General features: G+C 34.9%; 4 protein-coding genes across 4 annotated transcripts; 2 read left to right on the top strand and 2 right to left on the bottom strand.

Moving 5' to 3' along the window:
* Positions 1-1001: 1001 nt before the first annotated feature.
* On the bottom strand, positions 1002-10456 carry LOC111790864 (uncharacterized). The gene is made up of 24 exons (XM_023671970.2): positions 10168-10456; positions 9451-9581; positions 9099-9183; positions 8953-9006; positions 8422-8513; positions 8200-8303; positions 7846-7924; positions 6811-7270; positions 5889-6227; positions 5590-5793; positions 5405-5503; positions 5247-5319; positions 4671-4798; positions 4298-4595; positions 3963-4201; positions 3760-3881; positions 3453-3570; positions 3279-3334; positions 3105-3198; positions 2831-3023; positions 2669-2731; positions 2483-2589; positions 2344-2406; positions 1002-1677 (listed from the first exon to the last, which is right to left on the bottom strand). The coding sequence occupies exons 1-24, from the start codon at positions 10210-10212 to the stop codon at positions 1570-1572; spliced, it is 3354 nt and encodes a 1117-aa protein (XP_023527738.1). The 5' UTR covers positions 10213-10456; the 3' UTR covers positions 1002-1569.
* A 974-nt stretch (positions 10457-11430) lies between these two features.
* Positions 11431-16311, top strand: ACX4 (acyl-CoA oxidase 4). The gene is made up of 13 exons (XM_087122752.1): positions 11431-11707; positions 12239-12343; positions 12699-12805; positions 12977-13054; positions 13145-13268; positions 13444-13517; positions 13606-13665; positions 13784-13893; positions 14556-14715; positions 15255-15331; positions 15427-15598; positions 15690-15782; positions 15976-16311. The coding sequence occupies exons 1-13, from the start codon at positions 11677-11679 to the stop codon at positions 16105-16107; spliced, it is 1323 nt and encodes a 440-aa protein (XP_086978878.1). The 5' UTR covers positions 11431-11676; the 3' UTR covers positions 16108-16311.
* A 1093-nt stretch (positions 16312-17404) lies between these two features.
* LOC111790863 (uncharacterized) lies at positions 17405-19897 on the top strand. The gene is made up of 5 exons (XM_023671968.2): positions 17405-17565; positions 17772-17909; positions 19264-19325; positions 19395-19453; positions 19542-19897. Exons 2-5 carry the CDS (start codon positions 17833-17835, stop codon positions 19557-19559), a joined length of 216 nt encoding a protein of 71 aa, XP_023527736.1. The 5' UTR covers positions 17405-17565; positions 17772-17832; the 3' UTR covers positions 19560-19897.
* A 390-nt stretch (positions 19898-20287) lies between these two features.
* Positions 20288-24071, bottom strand: LOC111790804 (ERBB-3 BINDING PROTEIN 1). The gene is made up of 8 exons (XM_023671866.2): positions 23816-24071; positions 23586-23670; positions 23260-23409; positions 23019-23172; positions 21279-21631; positions 21100-21191; positions 20831-21010; positions 20288-20635 (listed from the first exon to the last, which is right to left on the bottom strand). Exons 1-8 carry the CDS (start codon positions 23907-23909, stop codon positions 20550-20552), a joined length of 1194 nt encoding a protein of 397 aa, XP_023527634.1. The 5' UTR covers positions 23910-24071; the 3' UTR covers positions 20288-20549.
* Between the last annotated feature and the right edge of the window lie 1778 nt (positions 24072-25849).

The following is a 25849-nucleotide window of genomic DNA, read 5'->3' as shown; positions in this document are numbered from 1 at the left end:
TGGTGACACTAACAGAAGGTTGGACTAAACATTGACGATGCCGCCAGTGTTCAAATTCTCAATGATAGGACAAGGTTTATTCTCTTCTCTCTCTTTGTCTTACCGTCTCTCCATTCTCTCTTCAGTAGGGAGAGGAATAGAGTCCCATAAACTATAATATAACTTGATGTGATCTACTTTATATGACAGATCTTAAATTTTAAAAGTTCAAAGATTCAACTAGTAATCTGATCTTCAATTTAATAATTTTTATATTGCGTCGTGTCAAGTTATTTTAATTCATTTAGAAATTCTTCCAAGTCTTTGAGACATTTTTCACAAAATATTTTCAATGATTTGTTGATTGATTGTATTGATCACAAATGTTTTTTTCCCTAATGGCTTGTTTTTAATATCTTTTACCAATCATTATGAAGTCATATTTTTAGGTAATCTCATTTGAATTAAAGCGAGATGTTTGAAATTCTTTTATTCCAAAGATTTTTTTTTTTCAAAATACCATTCATCTGAAATCATTTTAATCTGTAGAAATTTTGATTTATTAAGAAAACAATTTCTCTATGCACACTTTAAGATAGCTGGGTTTGAAGTTGTCATTAACAATTGTCTCACTGCAAAAATAATTTTATTTTAATTTTTTAAATAATGAAGAATTACAAGTAAATGGTCGTCTGACTTTTCCCCACGGATTGCAGGAAAAAAAAAACGCTCTCTTTCCACATCTTCGCCAAAAATGGCAAATGATGGTAGTGCAATTCCTCGTACTACAAAATTTGGTAATAATAAATAATCTTTTAAGTAGAGGCAATAATCCAGACCGAACATAGAAAAAAAAATTCCAATTCAATCCATAAGCAAAACCTGTGTACTGAAAATTATTCAAAAGTCTAAAAAGTTCCAAGTAATTTTTGTAAATTACTCGTGTTTTTAGTTATTTAAAACAATATCTTCCAAATTCTTTTGATCTAAAACTACGTAATGAAAAATATTTATAAAAGTAATTAGATAATAAAGTCAAAATGTTTAATTAGTGTTTTTATATCCGAAATATAAACAAATTATTAGCTTACTTCCTCGGGGATAATCCGAAATATACAGTTACGAGATACAAATAAACACGTATAAAAATGGAAGGGGATATTACCGTACTCTCTTCTGATTATCGAGGAGGGCCTCTCGCATCCATCCAGAACATTCTTAACCTTCACCGGAGCTCTGCGAACTCAACCTGCCAAATGGGCTCCTCTCGAATATTCACACGATAAGAAGAATTACTCACACGAAGATGGAAAAAGTTACAATTCTGACAATCACCAGTTGGAAATCATATTCGGATGGCTGAAAACTTGCAATTCCTAAGCAACTCAACTCTCAGGCCACTTCAACCAATGAGCGCGAGTGAGTGTGAGTGTGCGTGTCGATTCCAAGTTCACAATAGACGTTCTCTCTGCCATCTCGTCCTTTGGTGACTAATTGGCAAGCTGAAGGGCATGAAGGGGAAAGAACGGTTGTGAAGAAATATATACCTATTAAGTATGAAACACCTATTTCAGATATAGGTTTAATCATTCATATATGCCACCATTTCCGCTTTTCCATCGTCTTCACAAGTTCATTTGCTAATGACGCAAAGTCTTCTGCGCCATTTCGCAAATCTTCTGTGCGCTTACTCAGTTTCTACAAAACATCAACAACGCAAAGTGCGACATGAATTTTTACTTGTGTTTGTGAGATGAAAGCATCGGATATGGGTAATAAAGTAACTCATAATGCTGAAACCCATGCAAATACGTGAATGAAATGGGGGCCGGATTTCCCTTCACTTGCTAATTTATTGAAAATGTTTGTTTTTTCTTTTTAAACATACTGAGTCTGTTTCGTAGTTAATAATAATAATAATAATAATAATAATAAAACATTTTCTAATATTCAAATTCATTTAAAACTCTTTCTTGAAGAAGGATGAGAGAGCTGATAATTTAAAAAATGATTATCTAAAAATGTGTGTGATTGAATCACCTATTAAATGTGGTAAAACCAAAACACATTTGTTTAAAAAATGCCAAATGTATAATTAAAAACACTTTTAGAAAGAATAAAAAATATTTTAAGACACTTTGTAACACCAAGGTGGTATTCACATCAAGACTTTCTCCTAAATCTTAATCAAACGAGCCAACAAATTTGTATCCTGTTAACGTTCGTTCCACTTTGGTTTTTATTTTACTATTTACTGATTTCATTCTTGAAGTAATATCTAAGTCCAGCAATTCCATCTTCCTATCAAATCAAACTTCTGAGAAACCGGTAAGAAGATTATGCATGAAGCAACCCGATACATACCTCTAATTTTTCTTGCCTCTCTAAGAGTTTGTTTCTCGCATGTGCAGCAGCCAACGAAGCATCCTACATTTCACTGTTCATTAGAAGAGGAAAAAACAATCAATACCAGAATCAAAGTATAATTCTGATTTGAAATTACCCCGGAAAATTTGTATGTGGCTAAAATTTCTTCAGTTGTTCTAGTTTTAGGCTTCCAATCATCATCCCCATCTCCAAACAATCTTTGCCTATCTGTTCTCCTCTCCTCTGCACAGACAGCACATAGTTTACTTGCCTATCTGTTTTCCTCTCCTTTTTATGAGATTTGGGTTCAGTTTGGTTATACCTTTAACATCCTTGGATGAAGTAGATGCTGGTGGTGGTGGTTTGTCGTCTATTTCAATATCATCTATTTCAATATCATCTATTTCAAAAAGAAAGTTAACGATGACCAAAAAAATCGGCAAGAAACAATAGTGTGGATTATGGGATTTGTTTAGAGCAGAACCTATTGTGAGTTCCTCAACTTCCTCGGTATTCTTAAGAGCTGAGGATGATGAATCTGGGAACGGAGGCTTCAGAAATATTTCCTCCAAATGAGCACAATAAGATTCACGGGAAGTGCAAAAATTTACGGTAGGGGTCTTTTTCCCGCCTTTAAAGCCTTTGACAATGCTACTTAATATCCCCGTTGACGGAAGCTGCAGTAACACCGTTATAACTTGAGGGTGAGTGAAAATATTAAACGCTTTAAGAGGAAAAGGCAAATATTCTGTTCAAACCTGATTGTTCTTCTGATAAGATGAAACACTAAAAGCAGCATCGGCAGCAGCAGCAACAACTTCATCATAGAGACTAGGCAAGGAGTCAGGAATACTGAAAACAGCAAACTATTTAATCCTCTTTCACGATTTAACTAATATTCTATCATGCCAGTTAACAAAACATCAAATTACCTGAACTCATTTTCCTTGGATAACAGAGAGAGAAAAGCTACCTCGCCCCCGTTGGCCTATTAACACAAGGATGTTCCAAATAAACCTTTAAGATCGTGAAAACTGCTAAATGTTCCAACACTCACTTTTCTGACTGAATATTATATATATGCAACAGTATACTTGCAAGCATACCAGCACTATCTGCCCTTGTTCAGAAGAACTTGAAATCTTGTCCATGTTTGCCTTAAAGTTCCACATTAGAATCGATTGGAGGGAGCTTGCTTTCAGCAACTCTAAATCTGGCAACGATCTAGTCAAAATTTGGAATCAGCAGCAACCATCAAACAAACAGCAAAGCAATACTGCCTAAATTTATATGACTAATAAATGAGCAAAATTATATATCTAATCTGGTAGGAGTGCGTTGGCATAAATGTGGTAATCAAGTCTACACGTCTAATAACATTAGCACATCAAGTGCAAGAGGTTAGCTCCTTACCTTATTTCAATAACACCAGACTGAAACAACAATACTAATCCGACATCTCTTTCTTTGATTTTAAAAGTAGTAGTCCAACAACATTTTGACTGCTTCACTTTACGAGTAGGTTTATTATTTCCCTGTCACAATGAGAGCATTTAGTTAGAAACTGAAGCAACCAAAAAGAAAGAAAGGAAAAGATAAAAAAGGTATAGAAGAACCTGAATTATGGATTTGACCGAGTATAAGCGCAATGAATCCTCACAACAAAGTAGAACATATGAATCAAGAAACTTTTCGGCATGGCGTGTTTCTTCTGCAGAAGAATCATGTTGGGATTCGTGCAAATTTGATCCAGCAGAACCACTGCCTAGATTACATTCACTTTTGGTAGTAGGATTTTGGGATGACTCCTCATTATCCTTTTCATCAGGAGATCCAGAGACAGAAATACCACTCTCTGGATACAGCAACAAAAAATCTTGTCACGACAAATGTACACACGCCCAAAGTTTTTATTTTCTTATAATCTTGCGGAGATGGATATAATACTTGCCTATAACATACATTGAAATCGCAACAGATTCCTTTTTCAAGTGCCACGGCCGAAGGCTGATCATGTTTCCGGCAGTACCATCAAAAACATTGATCTTTGCATCTTTGGTTAATATAAACAACGGTTCTTCAGCACAATCATCTGCAGATTTAGCCCCTGAGTGCTTGGGGCTCCTTATAGGGCCATGAGTTACAGCAAAATTTCCTTTCCAAATCATTGTGATAATGGGGGAGCTTGAGTTAGATATGCCCTCCGTAAAGAATAAAACTGATGATGAAGAAATGTCGAGCACTGCAATCTGAAAAGAACGCAGGCTCAGAGATCCTATTATAAGCAAGTAAAATTAAGAAGTTTGGTTGTGGAGAATCCTTACACGACCATTTCCATACCCCACACCAAGTTTAACTCCACCCTTAGAAAACTGCAATGCTTGAATTGGGGAATTTAGGAGAGAAAAGACAGCTCTACAATGAGGTCCTTTGCCTTGAGGCAGACTATGAACTGTGGAATAAGTTGACCATGTTTATTAATAGTTGATTTCTAGTAAAAATAGACACACAAGTCAATTTTTTGGAATTGAAACAACTCATCAGAGGTATAGCAACCTAAAATTTAACCATTTACAAGCTTGCCTTGAACTGTTTTTATATATGCTGAAAAAGGTTGAAGTTTCGTGCACATGCTCAACTGTTCACATAATCAACGACTCTCCAACCAATCCAAATTTTAACCTTGACAAAACATTGGTTTCTCAAAATCTTTGACGATAATAGTTCACATGAAAATGAAATTTTAATTAAGCATGCAGGATCCATTCTGTAAATAGCGAGGTCTAGTTTCAAAATTCCATTTGAGATTTGCAAGCATGGGGAAAAATATTTTTGCTACAATTAGCAAAGCTTCTTTTCTTTCCCCCTGGGGGGGCGAAGAGAATTAACAAATTAAATACCTTCACGTCTGGATTCGGTAACAAAGTATAAATTTTTGTCATCAGCACTGCCTTTAAGGTCATAAATCCGCACCTATCCAGTTAGTTTAGCAAGGAAACAGTAAGTACAAAAGAATTTTAGGAGCCGAATCTCATCTAAACAACAAAAGATTTCTAACCAGACCACATTCATTGCCAACAGCTAAAGAAGTAGTAGCACAGCAGAAGTCCAATTTTAATATAGGAGCACTTGAACCAGCAACCTTTATACCTTCCAACTGCCAAATTTCAAGTATTAATAAGAAGGTTTATATCATTTTCTTTTATCAGAAAAATAATAGGGGAGATTATGGGGAGTTCTAACCTCAGCATCTAAATGGCATATAAAAGAAAATAAAGGATGAGTTGCATCCCAAACGCGTACAGAACCATCTTGATAACCTGCTAGGTATACCCTCTCAACCTTATCATCTTTCATTGTCGGTAACTGATAGGGCACTCCTCCAGTCAATGGCCACTTTGCACTACGAGCTTGAATTGCTGTTGAACTAAGCTTCATCAATGCTAGCTAAGAGGAAAAATACTTGAAGTCAAGGGTGTATAACTGAGGGCACACACACAGCAGAAGAGAGAGGATCAAATATAAGGCAACAAATACAATACCTCAGATAAAATCTTTGTCGAGGATCCCCAATTGGGCAACTTAATAAGCTTTGACGTGGTCATGGATGGTTCGGATGTAGGTATCATTGCAGGAAACTCCAATGGAGAGATGAGTGGTTTGCTGTCTGTTTTATCTATTATTGAAGACAGCATACTTGCGTCATAAAAGTGCAGTTTCCCAGGGTTTGTAAGCACAAAAAGTTCTTCTTTGGGACCATTCCCAGCAGCACCAGAACTTGGCAACAAGATCATATCTGCAAAAGAGCCATGGAGTTTGATCTCTGTACGACCCGCACATCTCAGTACCTCCATTCCAGGTGACCACTCAATGGTTAAAACCTGTTGAGAAAGTCAAAACATAAAACCAACATAGCTATTTATACTGATGATTCCAAGAGGCATTTTCATATTCCATTGCTAAAAGCAGAGAACATTGTATTTTCTATAGAAAGTAGTTGAAGTTTGGGTAGAAAAGTAAAATAGTTGCATACCTTCTCTATATCATGAATCAAATACAAATACAAGGCCTTCTTATATAGAAAAAAGAACGTCTACCAATAAAAAAAAAATCTTCAATATATAAACGATAAATATACAAATACGACACAAAAATATGAAGGAACTCCAACAAAAGTTAATAAAAAGTATTAAAATAGTGGGAAAGTTAAGGTTTTAAATATCTGCCTGCACAAGTCTCATTCAGCGAACGATGCAATCAAAGAAATGAAAATTCTCCTTTTCTACAAAACAAATTTAGCCTTCCAGTGGATGTATAAGTGAAAAAGACATTCGCAATTTAATTACTGCTACAAATGTGAATGGTGGCAAGCATTATCCTTTTATTCATTAACTGCATCCACGTATACAAAGGAGCTATAGAAATGAAAAGGCAATGTGGAAAAGTTAGAATAGAACAACACACCGTTAAAACTTCTTCAGATCCTATCTCATCGCCACCATAGATGAATAACCGCCCTTCACAATCATTAGGTGCTCTACCGTTTCCAGACCAATGCAAGACAATAACAGGAAGTCTTTTCTCTGAAGATGATAATTGTAATCTAACAACATTTTTAGATGATGGCGAACCTTGTTGACCACTACCAGAAGCGGTAATTAATGTTTTCCAGAACAAGATATCTCCATCTATATATCCCACAGCAAGAATTAATCCATTGGAGGATGCCCAACAGAGAGCACTTATCTCTTTCTCTGCTAAACTATTTTCCAAAGCATCAATTGGAAGGTTATCATCCACTTCGCTCGATGATTCATCAAGTCTGTCATTCATCTGCAGGTCCTTGCCGCCTCCAACAAAAAGAACTTGACCTCTTGAGACATCCCAAAGTAAAAACAAGCCACTAGCATATGCTATCAAAACACTGAGAATATTACAAACTGAAATTAGAATAATTTCACGTAAAAGAAAAGGAAAAAACTAAAGAAGAAAAATTGTATCCAAAGGAGAGCATTTGAATTATTTTTAAGGATATAACTACAGGCTTAATAGATTTTGTTTTAAAGATAGTTTTTTAAAACCAAGAACAAATTACTGTGATAAAATATTGTATCAGTAGAATTATGTAATTAGTTTTCACTACAAACATCAAAGTTTTAAATATGACATTTAAGTATGAAAAATAAAATTGTGTTCAAATACAAAACATGGTGAAAAAGAAATATTTAACATGTCATACTTGAGTCCAATTATTTGTTTAAATAAGAAACAGTTGGTCCTAAATGTTTCAGAATTCATAAATCATCATATTCATGTAATGTTTGTCCCATAACCATTTTTATGCTTCTCAGGCAACATACCAACTCAATCTAAAAACAGAGTTTAACATCTGACTATTCATTGTTGGCAGTACAAAGAAGAATAACCTTTAGTACCAACATTTCAAATCCAAAAGCAAAGAAGTTAATAAAGTTTATTCATTCCGTGCAAGTATCTTACCTGTTCCCAATAGAAGAATGTTGAAGAACTCCAATGACAGGTGAGGTTTGGACATCAGGAAATGGAAATCCCGCAACATCTATGGGCCAAAAAAAAGTGGAAAAAACAGTGTATGGTCATAAGCGATGCACCAAACATCTGAGTTAATACACTTTGCTCATTCAACAGTTCACTATTTTCACTTTTGTTCATTTTTTAAAAAATCACCCTTGTAATAAGGAATTTCCTAGTGGGATGAAATACATAAAGCAGGACATTTGTACATAAACGGATCAGAAGCAGAAGCATATATCATGTAGTTCGATGAACTAGACAATAATGTCTCTAACTGAATGAAACAACAGACATTATTACCACTGATAGAAGTTGCAGAAACAAGGTATGGCAACTGCAGAAGTTTTCCATCTTCAGCATCAAACTTGATAACTGACAGAAGACCATTCTCATCCCCGACATACCTGCATGTTATTGAATAATTTCTTATTTTCGTTTTGTGAAATCATGGCTGAACAGATTGATTTCCAGTTATTGGCCAATTGAAAGCTGAATGAGATGATGCAATGGAGGTTGGTATACATGAAGTGGGAGCCACTGACGATGGAAAATGCAGTTATATTTGATTCCCACTGTAAACAGCATGCTATAGACCTGCTGTCAAGATTCCAGACCTGCCATGAAAAATAATGAATAACTACTGAAACATTTTCTAGCATAGATGAACGTGCATCCACCTAAACATGTACGGCAGTGCCTTGCCACCAAAAATAAGTAACCGAAAATATTCTGCTACTGAGAAATAAAATTTGTGGACGCTTGCAAATCCCAATCAACTACTTTCTGATAAGATTGCAGAGAGTCATTCCCTCATGTTACCTCAAAAAACGGCTATAGAAAACCAGGAATAGAAATAAAACTGAAGACCAACTTAACCTGCTGTCTTACTAATGGTATTGAGGTTCAAATATATAAACTTAAGAATACAAGGCCGGAGTAAACAAAATAGTGGGGATTAAAATTGTTATTAACTAGATTCATGATATGGATATGAAGATGTCTCATCGTGGTTATCAAGGATACAAAACTACTTGGTTAATGAAGATTGAATACCTGAATTTCGTTGCCATTGGAGATGCTAATTAAATAACCCTCATTCTGTAGAAACTGTAAGAAGGAATGCCCAATCAGTTCCATTGCTGCTAAAATAGGAAAGAAGTGAGTTTATAATTCACTTTTAAAAACTGCAGAAAATTTACCTCCAAGTACTTGTAAGGCAATTGGTTTGGGGACATAAGAAGCCCTTCAATACCACCTCCACCGATCACTTTTATTCTTCCATCCCTGGCATGAAAAGTTCATTCAGCTGAAACGATGTCTTCATTTTTCCTGTTCTAGATTTCTACTAATATACATCAAAAATCAAACCCTCACTCATCCAAGGTGCCATAAATTCCACAGGATAACATCACGATTATCTCGCATAATGTACAAGATAGGCCAGTAGCAGGCAAACATACTATTCATAGTTCAGATGCAGGTGACAAGCTACTCAACACTTTTTAACTTTCATGTTCATCAAAATTTACAACTAACAGACGACCAACTCACAGTGTTCCAATGGCCAGTAGCCGTTGGATGGAGTCGAAAGCAAGAATTGATGCGGTTGATGGAATGCCAGAGTGAACCGTGACTCTGAGATCCAAGTCCTCCGGAGTTAAACTACCGCGCAGTACAGCATGCTACATGGAGAAAATATGAAAACAAATGATGATTTCGTTTCTGATTAGTTAAACATTGACGACGGCTCAGGATCAAGCATAAAATAGCTAACATTGCACGAAAAAAGATACCACAGCGTGAAAAATGAGCCGCCAAGGAAATCGCGCGTTTAGTTTAGAGCAGTAATGAGAAATGAAAAAAAAAAAAAAAAAAAAAAAAACGATATCTCCTCCGTTTCTTAATTGATCGGTATTACCTATAATTTGTGCCAAGGTGAAACGAAAATATCTTCCGTTCCTCGCTCGTGACTTAACCAAGACGTACAAAATATAAGCTAAGATTAGTTCCCTAAATTGCGATATATTGTCGCCTCTATAGCATCGCAGATTACATGATCAAATGGAATATATCTTGTTCAAGATCCTTTTCATAAGATAGACAGGGCATTGAAACATACGCTAAGATTAAGATGAAGATTCGTCGCCGCAACATATTTCAGATTTCATCAATTTTGAGCAAGGAAATTAAAACCCTAGGTCATGTGCATTATTGATGAATTCGAATACGGCAATTCTTGTCGAAGTAGAACCAGGTAGAAGTCAATACCTGAGAATGGAGAATGGCCTTCTGCAACAATCGCTTGGCAAACATGATCGATCAACTTGACTCCGACGATTTCTTCCTAGATAGAATCCGATCAATGATCATTCCGATGACAGCTGAAGAAGTGAATTCATCGGTTTTCACTCCCGAATTTCAAGTCAAGGGCCATTCAACTTGCTCTCTCTCTTTCAAAGATTCTCTACGGTATCTTCTCCTTGGATGTATTTAATTTTCGCGCGCGGAACGCCACCTATTAATACTATTTTTGTCCCTCCCTTTCTTTCCTTCCTCCCTCGATATATCCGCGTAAATTAGAGGGTTTGACGTCACCATAAAACATCCCTTAACCTTTATATAAAAATAAATAGCAGTAATAAAATTTATAACAGTTTTTAAATAAAAATAACTTAATCGTTAATTTAAATATTTTTTTATAATTTTCTTTATCTACTCAAATATTCTTAGATATTGAAATTCTATTTTTTATATCTATAAAATTTAACATATACAGCAACAAACATGTGAGAAATGTCGAACTAACTGTGAATTTTATAGTTTTAATTTTAAGTAAAAATACAAAGAAGGTTTGTTTTTGTAACGAAAATATTGTTAAAAGATTATACTGATTTTGCAATAATAATAATAATAATAATAATAATAATAAAGAAAAAAAAAATCTTATACAACAAAACCTAATTACTAGCATATCGGGGCCAGAAAAAACTAAATTAAATTAGCTTCTAATGAGCGTCAAAACATACCCCATTATCTGCAAATATATACCCATGAGTTCATTCTTACATTTGCAAGTGTATCTGAAAAGACGTGAGGTATCAAAACTCTCTAAAAACTTCTTTTATTCAAATATTTTATTATTATTATTTTATTTATTTTTGTCTTCTAACTCAATTTTGACCTAATTTATGTTCTGGAAACTATAATTTAATCAATTATCCGTTCTTTAAATAGTTTGAAAACTAAATACAATATATTAATGAAAACTCCCAATTCAAAGCTCTAAAATAATAATTGAAAAAATTATCAACTACTTTCACAATTATGAACTAAAATAAAAGAATATTGTTGAAGGAAGAATGATTTCTAGATAATAAAAAATGTGAATAATCTTCATTAAATTAAATTTGAACTATATATATTATAAGCATAATTACATTTTATTTTTATTAAATTATTTAAAGCCATTTATCACTTTTCGTAATTTCATTAAATCGGAACGAACATAACAAAAGAAGAAAAAAGAAAAAACTCAATAGATAGCCTTGAATGGCGTGCCTATAACTCCTATCTTTCTGCAGGAAGGCGGGCACATGGTTCATTCGTGTTCTTTTACCAGTTCAGATCGCCGCTTCACCATTTTCTCACGGGTTTGAAAGTTCTTAGTTACCTCCATCGCTCTCCTTTTTCTCCGTTGTCGTGCTCCGATTATTAAAATACGAAGGTGGTTACAATTCTCAAGCTCACTTCAGCGTCGTTGCTTCTATCTACTTGATCATGACGGTTGACACCAAGATGAATCGCGAAGGTGAGGTGGATTCGTTGACCTCGAATCTTTTACGAGTTTGTTCTAAGAATTTATGATTTCTAGTATACAATTTTGTTTACATTTGGTTTGATGCTTGATCCATGTCGTAGCTAATTTTGTTTTATCTGATGACATGTTATGGCGGACTCGTACATTAGAATGAAATTCCATTTCATCTACTTGATTGGTTCCCGATTTCTCAAGATCCTCTGAGTTTGATAGTAGTATGTATGTGATTGTGCATTTTCCCCAAGGAAATTAGTTTGTTGAATATGTTTGATCGGTTGTTGTAGAAGGGGGGAAAATTATTAATTTTATTTTTGCCGGTTACTACAAATTCTCGATTAACACTTTACGTCATGTTGGGCTTTTGAGCGTTGTTTTAATTGTGATTATGCTTCTGCCAACAAATTGACCATCAAATTCCATTCAATTCTATGCGTGCAGTCGAGAGTTCTTTAATTATTTATGTTTCCGATGTTTGAATTATTAGGCCTCTTACTCTTCTGTAAAATTGATGAATTATTGCAGATGATAAGGACAAGAATGCAAGAAGTGCTTACTTCGGTTCACCGGCCCTGGATGTTTCTGTTGCGTTCCCTCAAGCAACTGCTGCATCTGTCTTTCCTCCTTCCGGTTGGAATTCTTAACCTCCACTGCTTCTAGTTCTATTTCCGACTATCATCTTTATTTCTGTTAGGCTTTAGCTCATGCATTTACATTTGGTGTAACTCCAGTCATTTCTTCCCAACGTATACTTGACTTCACCACGGCTCATTAAGTTTTTTTAACAATTGTGCACTCAGATTTTTTGCTTTTGTATTTTTAAAGATCCCCGGTCACTGCACATTCGGGATCTAGTAGCCAAGGGTAATAGGGTCAGTTGCTCTCATAAGTGTTGAAACAACTTTTTTACTGGTTCAATGTCATCCTTCAATTCGTTTGTTTGTTTATTTCCCCATTCTTGAAATTTGCTTTTGTATAATTACAGTATCGGACTACTATCAGTTCAACGACCTATTGACTCCTGAGGAGCAAGCTCTCAGAAAAAAAGTGAGACAGTGCATGGAAAAAGAAATTGCTCCAATTATGACAAAGGTGCTATTTTTCTCCCACGTGTCTCTTTGAAGGAAATGAAACATACTAAAAGTTGGCCTTTGTATCGGCTGCTAATTCACCGTCTAGTTCTGTTTGGTCTATGCTATGTCTCTTTTGCTTGTTTAAACTACAATTCTAAAGTCTGTTGATCTGGAAGTTTTACCTTGTCAGTATTGGGAGAAGGCAGAGTTTCCATTTCACGTTATCCCAAAGCTTGGTAACTTGTGCATTGCTGGTGGTACGATCAAGGTACCTGCTTTTTGTTTCTGTTTCAACTCTTGAATCTACGTTAAATTGTTTCAATATATCTGAGTTTTTTTTTTTTTTTGGGCCTATCAGGGTTATGAGTGTCCTGGTATGACTATTACTGGAAGTGCTATTGCTACTGCTGAAGTAGCGAGAGTTGATGCAAGTTGTTCCACTTTCATCCTGGTGCATTCATCCCTGGCAATGCTCACTATAGGTAAGTATTTTGAATTACCTCTCAGTTATCATACTCTTGGAACTGTACGTTATCGTACAAGTTCTTTTTTTTTTTTTTTTTTTCTTTTTTTTTTTTTTTTTGTTGTTGTTGTAGTAGACGTTAGGTGCTTAAGTGTTCAAGATTTCATATAATTTTTATTAATCCTCAATAATAGCTCTATGTGGATCGGAGGAGCAAAAGCAGAAATATTTACCTTCCTTGGCAAAGTTGGACACTATCGCTTGTTGGGTAAGGGGATTGTTATTGAACTTGATATCAATTTCATAGGGCGTGCTTAATTTTCAGTTAATTGAACAATTCTTTTCCCCTTTTCTAGGCTTTGACTGAGCCTGAAAATGGAAGTGATGCCAGTGGTTTAAGAACAACAGCAACAAAGGTTTCGTGCTCTTTACTTTCTTGTCTGTCATTTTTTTTACTGTAGGAATGGCTTTCCAATAATTGGCATAGTTAAACGTTTTTAACTTTTTATATTTATTTGACATCGAGACAACCAGGTTGAAGGAGGTTGGTTAATAGAGGGGAAAAAACGCTGGATAGGAAACAGTACGTTTGCTGATTTATTGGTTATTTTTGCCAGGAATACAATTACGAATGAAATAAATGGGTAAGTGCAAGGTGGTATAAATTCTCCTCACTATCATTTATTACAGTGATCGTCAAGTATTTACATAAAAAAATGTATGACACATGCAGATGATTCCCCATTTCTCAACTTTTTTCTGAAACTTTTTGCATTGCGTGTTCCCCTCTAGTCAATATCATTTGTAAGAACGTATCTTTTAGAATTAATTTCTGTAAACAGCAAACTGAGTACCCTCCCTGTGATACTCATGAAAGTTTAAATTCTCTGTGATGTCCACAATACTTCCAAGATGCCCTCTCTTCACCCTCCCTTGGTAAGCTGTTTGCACATCATTCATGTGTACATTAGTACTTAAGATGTCTGCAGATTCGTGCTACACTCACACCTCCCCATGTTACATGTCACACGCTGACTCTGCCTGAAAAACGCCATATAGGAGCAACTAAAAATCCAAAATTTACTCACAAAAATGTGTTATACTGGTTGTTCATTGGGTCATATCATTTGAATGATTCTAGCTTCTTGAGTTGGCACGTGTGCACTATTCAGAAAAAATTAAGAATAATCAAAAGGTGGCAACAAGAAGAACACAACTTATGATATGATTTTTGCACTTGCGTTTGCAATAATTTTACCCGTGTAACTTTTTTCCATGGATTCTGGTTTTCATTTTGGCCTTCCAGATTTATAATCAAGAAAAATTCCCCTGGTCTGATGGTTACAAAGATAGAAAATAAAATTGGTTTGCGGATCGTTCAAAATGGAGACATTGTGATGAATAAAGTTTTTGTGCCCGATGAAGATAGGTTACCTGGTGTAAATTCATTCAAGGATACAAATAAGGTAAGTTTTTTTTTTTTTTTTTTTTTAATATATATTTAAATGTTCATCTTATTCTTGTCTTGTTGCACATTTCAGCTTGTATGCATGTGTTAGAAAAAAAGTCATCCTGCTTATTTGTCGTCTCTTTATTTCTCTTAATAAAATGGGGTATTTCATTGTCAGTGGCTTCCATGATATTTCATATTCTAACCTCTAATTTTGATCGATAAAGTAAACGAAGATTCAGTGGATACTTTCAGATTTTACTCTGTTTCCCACCTTTTTGTTTGATAAAAAATTTCATCTCTCTTTTTCTCATACTCAAAATATGACACCAAGGGATTTGGGGATGCTCGTGTATGATTTGAAATGTGACCAAAAAGTATGAACGATTGGTATGCCAAATACTTTCACAGTACATGTTGAAGTTCACTGATGTGATGGAAAATCTGAAAATCAATTCATTGGCCTGTTAAGAAAAAATATCTCTTCTTGAATTTAGTTTCTTTTATCAACATTTTTACTAGTTCTATAGTTATAACTAGTGCTCTATGTGGCAGGTTTTAGCGGTTTCACGTGTAATGGTTGCCTGGCAGCCCATTGGCATAGCAATGGGCGTTTATGACATGTGCCATAGGTAGGCATAACAAACATTTTGTTACCCTTTTTCTTCTAATTGATCTATTAATTGCAAAATCTAGGCATTATATTTCTAATGTCCAAGCAATCCAGATATTTGAAGGAGAGGGAACAATTTGGAGCACCATTAGCAGCTTTTCAAGTTAACCAACAGAAACTTGTCCTCATGCTGGGAAATGTTCAAGCAATGTTCCTCATGGGTTGGCGACTTTGTAAATTATATGAAAAGGGCACGATGACTCCAGGTCAAGCTAGCTTGGGGAAGGTTAGAGCTTAGGATTAAACTAAAATAACTTGATGAATATTAATTAATTGCCTCCCTTTTCATTAATATTTGTTTCTTATATTGGCATCAGGCATGGATCACTCTGAGGGCTAGGGAAACCGTTGCTCTAGGACGTGAGTTGCTTGGAGGCAATGGGATTTTATCTGACTTTCTAGTTGCAAAGGTTTGCAAATACTCACTTTCTTGTTTATGTCATATATTGACGGAAAATGATTTTGGTTTCTGATTTAAAATATGGTCCTATAATACGTAATTACTTATCTTTCAAGCTTGAATTTCAATTACAAATTTAGTCTGTCAACTATAATCTATAAAATTTGCTTATAAATTAGAAACTAAGATGCTATTTTTTTCAGGCATTCTGCGATTTGGAACCAATCTATACGTACGAAGGAACCTACGACATCAACACGTTGGTAACCGGCAGAGAAATCACAGGTGTTGCCAGTTTCAAGCCTGCTTCTCTCGCCAAAAGAAGCCGTCTCTAATATGTTTTCTGCCTACCAACAGTTGCAAGATTTTCTGATGCGAAATTTTGCACACTGGCTGGTGAGGTAACCAAATGATATTATCTATGAATAAAATGTGTATTTATTTAGTTTCTTATGGATTCTGTCTACGGGATACTTCATCACAATGTGTGAATAAACTATTTAAAATTAATAAAAACATCAGTTATTAAGTAGTTTAAAGATGAACTAATCAGCAGTGACATTTGCAAGTCGTTCTCTGTAGCGCACATAGTTTTAGCAAAATGTTCTCAGCCGATTATTGTGAATAGAAGAATGAACATTTGTATGTGACGAATTAGTCTCTATCATAAATATTAGTTTTACAATCCAATGCAATTTAAATTAATTAGAGATCAGATATGTTTACAAGTTACAAATCTACATCATTAAATAATATGAGTTTTAACTTAAAACTAAATTGTTATATTCTAAAGTTTAGAAATGTATTTTTTATTTCTAAAGAATCTCATCAAATTTAGAATTTTACTGTTGAAACTTTCTCTGACTCCTACAATAATAATTTTCGTCTCAAACTAGTAAGATTAATTGCGTCCTAGACAAGGTAAAGCAAAATATTTTTTTTCCACAAATATAAAGCTCTATTTGCTTTAATCATGGACTTTCATGGATATTGAGAGATTTGCTTGTCATACCCATCATGAAAATTATTCGAATAATATTTGGAAATAGCACTCATCCCATCTTTGATAACTACGAAAGTTCTATTTAATGGAAGTATTTTAATGGTTTACATACACAATAATAAATTAGAGTGAAGTTTACCTCACTCGAAACTAATCTTATCACTGTGCTCACCCCACACTAAGAAGATAATGCATAATTTAGTAGATATGCCTGAATTAAGATAATGCATAATTTAGTAGATATGCCTGAATTTATGGAGATTTGATGTGAAGGTTTAATGTAGCCATACAAACTTCTAATTTCACGGTCTATAAACCTATTGAAACGGAATGTCAAATCTGCGATTGAATTATGGGTCTCTCATAGGTGGGAGTAAATTGTGTTTATGTGGGGGGAAGAAATACTTACGTGGGGACTACGTTCGTCTTTTCACTAATTCCACAATTGTTTTTTATTTGTTTAAGAAAAATTATAGAATAATTTATTTTGGTGCTTTTCAGTTAATTTTAAAGATTAAGAAAGAAGTGGAAATAGTTCTAAACGATATAATAATTAACTTGAGGTTTTAATTTATTAAAAAAAACCTAATTTTAGAGATGTGAATGAATTTTTGTCAAAATAAATAAATAAAGAATCGAATTCTGGTTAAGAGAGGCATCAGGTTCTTCTGCAACCAACACACTATAGGTTGAGGCGAGAAGTCTGGCTCCCGCGTAAAGAGGCTGGGTTGGCTTGCGTTGGAGGGAAATTAGGGCATTGAACCATTGTCATCGCGACGATATTATTTAGGTAAAGATATCCTAACTTCATCTGTTTCGATCGACTTTCCTTCGTTGAAATTCCGTTTGTCTGAGTTATTTTCCATTGATTGAAGGGTTTTGCTTATGCTTATCTCTTCTATACTTCTTTACGAGTTTTTATAGTCTTCGCCGATTTCTTTTGATTCCTTGAAGGAAGATAAAACCAGATTCTGTAAACTTCTTCTTCCGTTTCAGGAATACGCATCAAGCAGCCATCTGAATCGCTATTGATTTATCTGAATACTTGGAAACGAGCATGGCGGGTGGAAATTTCATGCACAGAGTAGTTTCTTACCTCGTGAATGAGGTTATCGTCAACAGTCTTGCGAATAGGTAATTGAATGATCCGACTTTATTGCATTAGACGACTTTTTTTTTTCTTCTTCTTTCGTGCCCGTATTTGAATTGGACGATGAGGATATATATAATGAGCTTCATTCTCTGGCCTGAGGGACCGATTTTAGTTCCTATTTGGCTCGTTCTATCGAAAGAAAAAAAAAAAAATCAAATTTGCTTTTATGTTTATCTTCTGCCTTCATGGTTGGGTGTGCCGATAAAGAAATCTGAGAAAATTTTGCTAGAGGTCCATTGATCTTCCATATATGAAATTTTATATAAAATTGATGTCCAACGATCTACGTCTGCTAAACAAGATTTAGCGGTTGGAGTTGAGAGCAAATTTATTTATTAGCTTTAGCGCCTGGTTGATGGTTGCGCGTGCAGCTTGGGAGATTCTATAAACTTTTGCTATAGGTACATTTTCTATTTCTCAATTGAATTTGATGGTGTCTGATCTATGTTTGTTAAATCTATGCTGAAATCGGAACTTAGGTGGTTGAGTTAGAGTAATTTTTATCTTTTGATATATTTTTTCATTTGCGTGGTCTGTTCAGTTGTTTGTACAAGTTCTAGCAGTTAGATTACTAATATAAAATGGAATGAAAGAACGATACAAGAGGTTTGTCGCTTTGTGCTTTGAAAACACTTCTTTGGTTATAGTCTTTCCCAACCCATTCAAAAGTGGTGGTAAAGGATAGGACAATGTGTAGCTAGATCATTTAGGAGGGACTTATTAGTGAAAATACCTTTGGAGTCTTTTATCCAAACCCATTAAGCTTGAGGGAACGATGGTTTTTGCAAAGGAACCGGGGTGTCGATATAGGAAAAAGTAAATTTAATCTTGTAATTATAGTCCTTAAATTCCTATGAAGTGTATATTACGAAAAGACGGGGGAGTCTTGTTTTCAATCAAGACTGTGATCAATTTCTGTACTTGATTTTTATAAATTATTTTCACAATTCTGTTTTTTCACTCTAAAATTAGACGAGTCTTTCCAGTTTCCCCTTGGTTATACTGAATGTATTTCATTGATCTGTTCAAAATTCTGTGTGAAGTCTTTTGTGTGCCCCAAGATTGTCTCTGTAGTTATTTAGGCCTTTGGAACAATGTCTCTGCTCTAAAACGGCCATTCCTTGCTGTCTTCCCCAAGATTATCTCTTATTCCCTCGTTTGACAATCTCTAATGCTGACATTGTGGGCATGCAATGATTATGGAGAGGATTGAATCAATTATACTTTTAAGAGTTTGGCAATTTTGGAATCTTTTTCCCCCAGCATTTCTGGTATTGAATCCATGATGTTCAAGCTCAGTGACAATTGAAAAGTCACATTTTCCCTTTCTTGCAGCCGTACGTTTCAAAGGTTTGCTGTGAGGACATCAAAGCAGATCGAGGATATATCCAACAAAGGTAGCAACTTTAAGGTTTTTGTTTCACTGATTTAACTTATGCTAACAAGACCTTGGAATTGTCTTGCAGCTTCTCAGAAGAAGCAAGAACTTGCGGAACAAGTGAAAGATCTCTCCAAAAATTTTGATGTGAGACTCTTCTTACAGCTTAGATCTTTCTTATTTTGAACAGCATAGACATATATCCTCACGCCTTATTCGAATTTTCTTTTTGCAGTCTTTCAAGAACCAATAATGGCAGAGTGGAACGTTTTATTGCGACATTATGTAAATCCAATTCCAACTTTTCAAATCCGTTTGCTCTTTGCTTATAACAGTCGCAGATAGCATTAAGTAGTAGTAGTACTGTTTACAGCTTTATCTTGTCTATGTAATGAATAATTGTGACGGTAAAATTTTAGATCCGTTCCTGGAACTTGGTCAGCTGTGCCTGTGTTTGAAGCCAGCCAGGATAAACCAATTTCTGCCTTACTTCCTCTGACTGTGTAACCTGTTTACAGCCTTATCTTGTCTATGTGGGACTTTTAAGCACGTCATGAATCAAAGCATTGCCAATTTTGGTATTTCAAGAAACTTGCGTCCGATCATGAAGCAGAGCATGCCTTTTAGCCATTTGGATGAAAAAAGAAACCTTTTTGACACTTTGATTTTCCATAAGAGAACCTTTCTGACGACATCAACTAAAACTATCGACATAAAAACATGCAATTATAGTCATCAGAATATAACTTTAGAAAGCGTGTATGCATGTTAAACGAGAGAATTTTTAATTCCACGAAACAAAATTTTAAAATTTCTATAATTTTTTAAAGAAGAAGTTATATCGACACCGATTTTCCTCTGAGCATTCACATATTAACACACAACATAGAAAAATAAATACGAGTTTATCCGTCTGCGGTCGAAATAAAAGATGGTTAACAAAAAAAAAAAAAAACAGGGTTTAAAGACAGCAGGAACGAATGAAAAGATAAAAGAGTAAACAAAATAGATTAGGGTGATTCAGTCGCACATCTCACCGACTATCAAAATCCAAGTATGTCAACCATACAAAAGAGAAGTTGGATTCATTAATAAAGAACGTTTCACCACTTTAAATCTGGCAACCATCACCTGCTCATTGTGTGTACAAACGAGGTAAAGCCAAATTTCAAGAAAGAAAAAGCGAAGGGGGATTTCCTGTTTTGTCCTTTTACTTCTTTTTTAGAGTGTGGTTTTTGGGTGCTCATTCTTGGGAGGCACCACCATTGACTGTGGCATCCATAGGCTCATCAGCATCTTTAGGGTCCTCTGTTTTGTCTCCCTTCTTACCTGCCAACAACGGAGTAAATGTTCAGAAGATCAAATCAAATATTATCCGAAACATGTCCGTTGGTTGTTGGTAAAGAGTGGTTGGAAAAGTATTGTCAGACCAACCTATTATCTTTTCAAAACCAAAACAGTACATCGGAAAACATTATGTCAATGGCAAAAAAAAATGTTTTTGCGGTCTGTCTGTTAGCTAACCTTTCTTCTTCTTTCCGCCACCCTTTTTCTTTGTCTTCGTGCCCAATGCCAACCATGCCTTGATTTCAGGATCCTCAATTGTTTTTGTAGGCTGCAGATCCTGCAGGGGATGAGATGTGACTCGATCGGATCCATTAGGCATCAGCAAAACGGTGAATTTGATATGAGCAACGTAATCACCTGATATACACACAATGAATTTAGCCATGCAGCAAAAGAAGAATTGAAATGCTTAGGCCAAAAGGAAACTCAAACATAATCAGCCTCACCAGGCTTCTCATGAAGAACAGGGTATGGCTGCAAAAGATCATGGTTAACACATTCCACCAATCCAAGCCGAGCCCTTTTCTCTTCCAAAGCCCTGCAGCAATTATGAGATTATATGAATTAACAATAGAGGTGCAGAAACAAAAATATTGACAGTGGCCATATGAGAAGCATAACGAACCTTGCTGAGAAAGGCATTATAGGAAACTTCTGAGTTATTTCACTGAAAATAAATCTAGAGGCTTTCATCTTTAAATGATAGTTCCTGTCCACAGCTCTTTTATAAATAGTTGTCTGCTTCTCATCCAACAACTTGGGCTTTCCTTCTCCTGTGCTTGTAACTATATCTATTGAGTACACCTCGTTCTCCTCAAATTCTGCTTCATCAACCCTCGTCTCAGGATTGGCAACGCTCAATACAACCTTGTTCCCATCAATCACAAACTGCTTCAGCTGATGGCTAAGAACACCTTCGACGATTTTGCAGTCATAAGATGCAGCAACCTTTTGAATTGCTTCTGTAACATCCTTGTTCTGTAAAATGAAGTTTTATCAAAAGAGTGAAAAAAAGAAATAGAAAAGAAGTTTAATAGAGAATTGAAATGGGTGACTGCCTCTTTTCAAAAGGCCACACACGTGGTTATCTAATTGGCAATACTTCGAAATAAATGAGAAAACAACAGCACTCAAAATTTTGTTTATCCCAAGTTCCTAAACATTGAAATCAAACCAATGAAAGTCCATGATACTCTATCAGTGTAACTATGACATGAAAAGGCTTCATTGGATGCAATCCATAGCCATTGTAGTTATCATCAAGTAGAGACCATGTTGCCACGAATAAAGAATTCTAATAAACGAAAATTTTCAAAACAAGAAAACAGGAGAGGAACCCCAGGATCCTAAAACTGGAAACAAAATCACTTTAGGTCCACGATACTCTATCAGTGTAACTATGACATGAAAAGGCTTCATCGGATGCAATCCATAGCCATTGTAGTTATCATCAAGTAGAGACCATGTTGCCACGCAGAGGCAGTGTAGACTAAATAATTCTAACAGACAGAATATTTCAAAGCAACAAAACAGGAGAGGAACCACAGGATCCTAAGCCTTGAAACAGTCACCTTAAGTCCATGATACTCTATCAGTGTAACTATGACATGAAAAGGCTTCATTGGATACAATCCATAGCCATTGTAGTTATCATCAAGTAGAGACCATGTGTTATACAAAGACAATGTAGGAAAAAAATGTTCTAGTAACAAATGGATTTGTTTTTATCAAGAAAACATGGGGAAAAAATTTCCTAGGTTCCTAAACCTTGTAAAAAACCACGTCAAGACCATGATTCTCTATCAGTGTAACTATGACATGAAAAGGCGTCACTGGATGCAATCCATAGCCACGGTAGTTATCATCAAGTAGAGACCATGTTGCCGCACAAAGGCAATGTAGGAAAAAGTGTTCTAAGCTCACTGAGGTGTACAAATATTTACTAAAAATTAATTTGTTTTAGGCACCTCCATATTCCGTAATATACACTAAAATGGTTGTAAAAAGGAATTTGGCATAGAAAAACTATGATAAAACCACAGGTAAAATGATTTGGGCCAATGTTGGACATAATAGGTTTGACTATGGATAACTATCCATGCCTACCTAGTGTTACTCCAAATATGGCCATAGTTCATGTAGGCAACAGGGAAAAGAGGAAATCAAAAGAAACAACTGATTACCTCGGCAAAGTTGCCTTTCAAATAAACAGAAAAATCAACATTCATTTAGTAGAATTTAAATATCCAGATATTCACAACATACTTTTAAAAAATATCATGATTTAGATTGACCGACAGACTCAAAAATTTTACATCAAGTCCAAACGAATTAAAATTTATAGCTCAACAGCATAACAGGTTACCTTTTTTCCAGGCCTCACGAGCCTCAACGCAACTTCGGCTGCAGTGTTAGCAGCTGCAATAACATCGGCAGCTCTTCCTGTAACGGGACCTTCTTGGAGCACATGAGTATGAGCGACCACAGCAATAAACCCGTCAATATGACAACCTAAGTCACTGCATTAAGACAAAATTCCACCATGGTTTTATAATTCCATCATTAGTGTAACAACTGAGTTACCCAAATACATTAGTACAGCTTACATCTTAACTATATCGCCCTCTTCCAACACTGTCGCGTCGGATGAAAGGGGTGAGAAGTGACATACAGTGTTGTTAACAGAAATGCAAGTTGGAAAAGCAACACCTCTTTCAATCTTCTTCTTGGCATTTTTGTACACATTGCCAGTTTGCCTATGCCCAACAAGAGAGAAACAAAAAACACAGAGAGAAGACCCCATTAAATTAGGCAGTTGATAAAACGCTCTGCGGGATGACATTGAAGAACAATCAAAAGCATTGAATTGACTTGAACAAGCGCGATCAGAAAGTAAATAGATCCTTCAACTTTAATAAAACTAAACTCTTACTCTCTAATGAATGAATCCCCTTTCTCGCAAACGTCAACAATCTTTGCTTTTGGTTTGCATTCGGATATCACCAACTGCAATGCCTCTGCATAAACATCCATTTGATCACTTAAAACACACGTTTCCACATAGAATACACCAATTTTCGGTATAAACATCAAGCAAAAACAGGGCTCGATTAACCAAATTTAAACTGATGTGAGATAGAGAGAGAGGGGATGGAGTGTTACTGTTGGCAATCTCAGCGGCGCTTTTGTATTTGGTGACTACTTCAGGAGAAGTAAGATCGAGCTCCTTCTCCTCCCTTTCCTCGTCGGACATCATCTACGCCGGCGAAGAAAAAAACAGTCCGACGGATTGAAAACGGCTGAGGAAAGAATGAGAAATTAGGATAAAAGTGTGAAGGTTGATAGAGGACAGAAGGGAGTAAGCAAGGAAAGTGGAGAAGGATTTAGGGTTACAATCGGTGAGGTGAGGCCGCACTTTCATTTCTTATATAAGATTTCATTTCCAATGACGATCTAGGGTTTTGGTTGTGATGCGTGTCCCTCTTTGCAATACTCATGGCCCCACACCCACTAGCATATTTTGTATTTACCTGTCTATTTTTTCTTTTTTCTTTTTTATTATTTATTGTGTTAACGATTTAGTTTCTTTTAAGACTTGTTTCAAATAATAACAAAAATATCTTTAATACCTGTTTTTGGAAAATAATATAATAATTTATTAATTTATTAATTACATTTAATTAGGACTATTGATTTTGATTTTTTAAGTTTAGTATATCAAATCATCCACGGGTTAATTAATATATTTATTTAGTGAGTAAAATAAATATATTAATGAGATATTAATAACCTCCAAACCTTCCTTTATTTTGTTTTATCCGAAATATAGTACCTCTCTTATTTTATTTCATCCCAAATTCTTATTATTTTATTTCCTTGGTCTCGTTTATTTGAAAACACAGAAAGTTTTTTAAACAAAAAAAAATTGAAAAAATAATTATTATTTGATTCCTAAGATACAAAGAAATGATAGTATAAATATTTTGTCATTACACCATATAATATTGATCGCTGCAATATAATAAAATGAGATATTCGTTTGTATTCGAACAACTCGAATTTAGGCAACTTTTCGAAGAACTTTATAATACACTTTGGCTAAAGAAAAAAAAAATTACACATTACATTTCCAACGAGGAAAGCTTCGATAATATAAAAATGGCCTCAATACTTGAAAGTCTTTCTTTTTTATTTCATAATTTTTTTTTAAACATCTCTATAATAGTTTAAGAAATTACGTATTCTAACATTAGGTTCAATGTACTCTATATTTTTAACTATTTCCTCTTAAATTCTATATATTTTAAAGTTCTTACCTAAAAGATTATTAAAAGGATTATTGAAGAAATGTTGAGGAAGGTATCAAAATTCGGTAAAATATTTATTAGAAACTAAAAAAAAAAAATAGTAGAATACATATTTCATGGTAACGTTATGGTGCACCAATAACACAAGCGTGTGCACCACTCAACTCGTCAATGATATACTCTCAATAAAAAAGACAAGTTAAAATCATCTTTTTTTTTTTTTTTTTTTTTTTTTTTTTTTTTTTTTTTTTTTTTTTTTTTTTTTTGTTTCAATCAACTCAACTTATAAAAATGAAAAGAAAAAAAAAAAAAAAAAAAAAAAAAACTCGAAGCTAGTTTGCCACATAACTTCTCCCTTCCTTCCCTAGCCTCCTCCAATATCAATCATCAAATGATCAACATCTTCCTCATGTCTCGCGAACAGACACAGAGAAAAAATCTTAACCTTCCCAAGATAGAAGAAAATAGCGCAAAAGAGGGAAAAAGGAAAGAGAAAATGAAGAGAATAGGAAAGACAAAATAAAGAGAATCTCCTAAGATGGATTCGAGGGATAAAATTTGAATGTCCCTTCTCCTTACAATCACATGATGGTCTACAACGATCCTTCCAAAGATAGAGTGAACAGGAATCAGAAACTGTGCTGCTAGTTCAATTAGCAAGAAATTCATAAACATGTCATGCTTAAAGACTCCATCCTTCAACTTCGACAACATGATACTCATGGAATGGACCATTTTCTTCCATCTTACATTCGAGCAACATTTTGCTCTTTAACACATATTTCCCTCTTGATCATGCCCATTTACGCATCATGAAACCAGAAACTGTTGCATTAACCATATTGAAGGAATAATCTGTGTGTGTACGTGGGTTAGAGAAAGAGAATAT

This window comes from Cucurbita pepo, chromosome 3, assembly GCF_057944985.1.
Source record: "Cucurbita pepo subsp. pepo isolate OVF chromosome 3, ASM5794498v1, whole genome shotgun sequence".
NCBI lineage: Eukaryota > Viridiplantae > Streptophyta > Magnoliopsida > Cucurbitales > Cucurbitaceae > Cucurbita > Cucurbita pepo.
This window is presented reverse-complemented; position numbering and strand designations above follow the sequence as displayed.

Excerpts from the sequence above, each read along its gene's own strand:
- LOC111790864 (XM_023671970.2), bottom strand. The coding sequence starts at position 10,212 with ATGTTTGCCAAGCGATTGTTGCAGAAGGCCATTCTCCATTCTCAG. Across the intron at positions 6,228-6,810 it reads GATCTGAAGAAGTTTTAACG|GTTTTAACCATTGAGTGGTC; the intron begins GTGTGTTGTTCT and ends CTTTCTCAACAG. Across the intron at positions 3,024-3,104 it reads CTTATCAGAAGAACAATCAG|CTTCCGTCAACGGGGATATT; the intron begins GTTTGAACAGAA and ends GTGTTACTGCAG.
- ACX4 (XM_087122752.1), top strand. The coding sequence starts at position 11,677 with ATGACGGTTGACACCAAGATGAATCGCGAAG. Across the intron at positions 12,344-12,698 it reads ATCTGTCTTTCCTCCTTCCG|TATCGGACTACTATCAGTTC; the intron begins GTTGGAATTCTT and ends GTATAATTACAG. Across the intron at positions 15,599-15,689 it reads GTCAAGCTAGCTTGGGGAAG|GCATGGATCACTCTGAGGGC; the intron begins GTTAGAGCTTAG and ends TATTGGCATCAG.
- LOC111790863 (XM_023671968.2), top strand. The coding sequence starts at position 17,833 with ATGGCGGGTGGAAATTTCATGCACAGAGTAGTTTCTTACCTCGTGAAT. Across the intron at positions 17,910-19,263 it reads GTCAACAGTCTTGCGAATAG|CCGTACGTTTCAAAGGTTTG; the intron begins GTAATTGAATGA and ends CCTTTCTTGCAG. Across the intron at positions 19,326-19,394 it reads CGAGGATATATCCAACAAAG|CTTCTCAGAAGAAGCAAGAA; the intron begins GTAGCAACTTTA and ends ATTGTCTTGCAG.
- LOC111790804 (XM_023671866.2), bottom strand. The coding sequence starts at position 23,909 with ATGATGTCCGACGAGGAAAGGGAGGAGAAGGAGCTCGATCTTACTTCT. Across the intron at positions 21,632-23,018 it reads TCGTGAGGCCTGGAAAAAAG|AACAAGGATGTTACAGAAGC; the intron begins GTAACCTGTTAT and ends TTCATTTTACAG. Across the intron at positions 21,192-21,278 it reads ATAATGCCTTTCTCAGCAAG|GGCTTTGGAAGAGAAAAGGG; the intron begins GTTCGTTATGCT and ends TAATTGCTGCAG.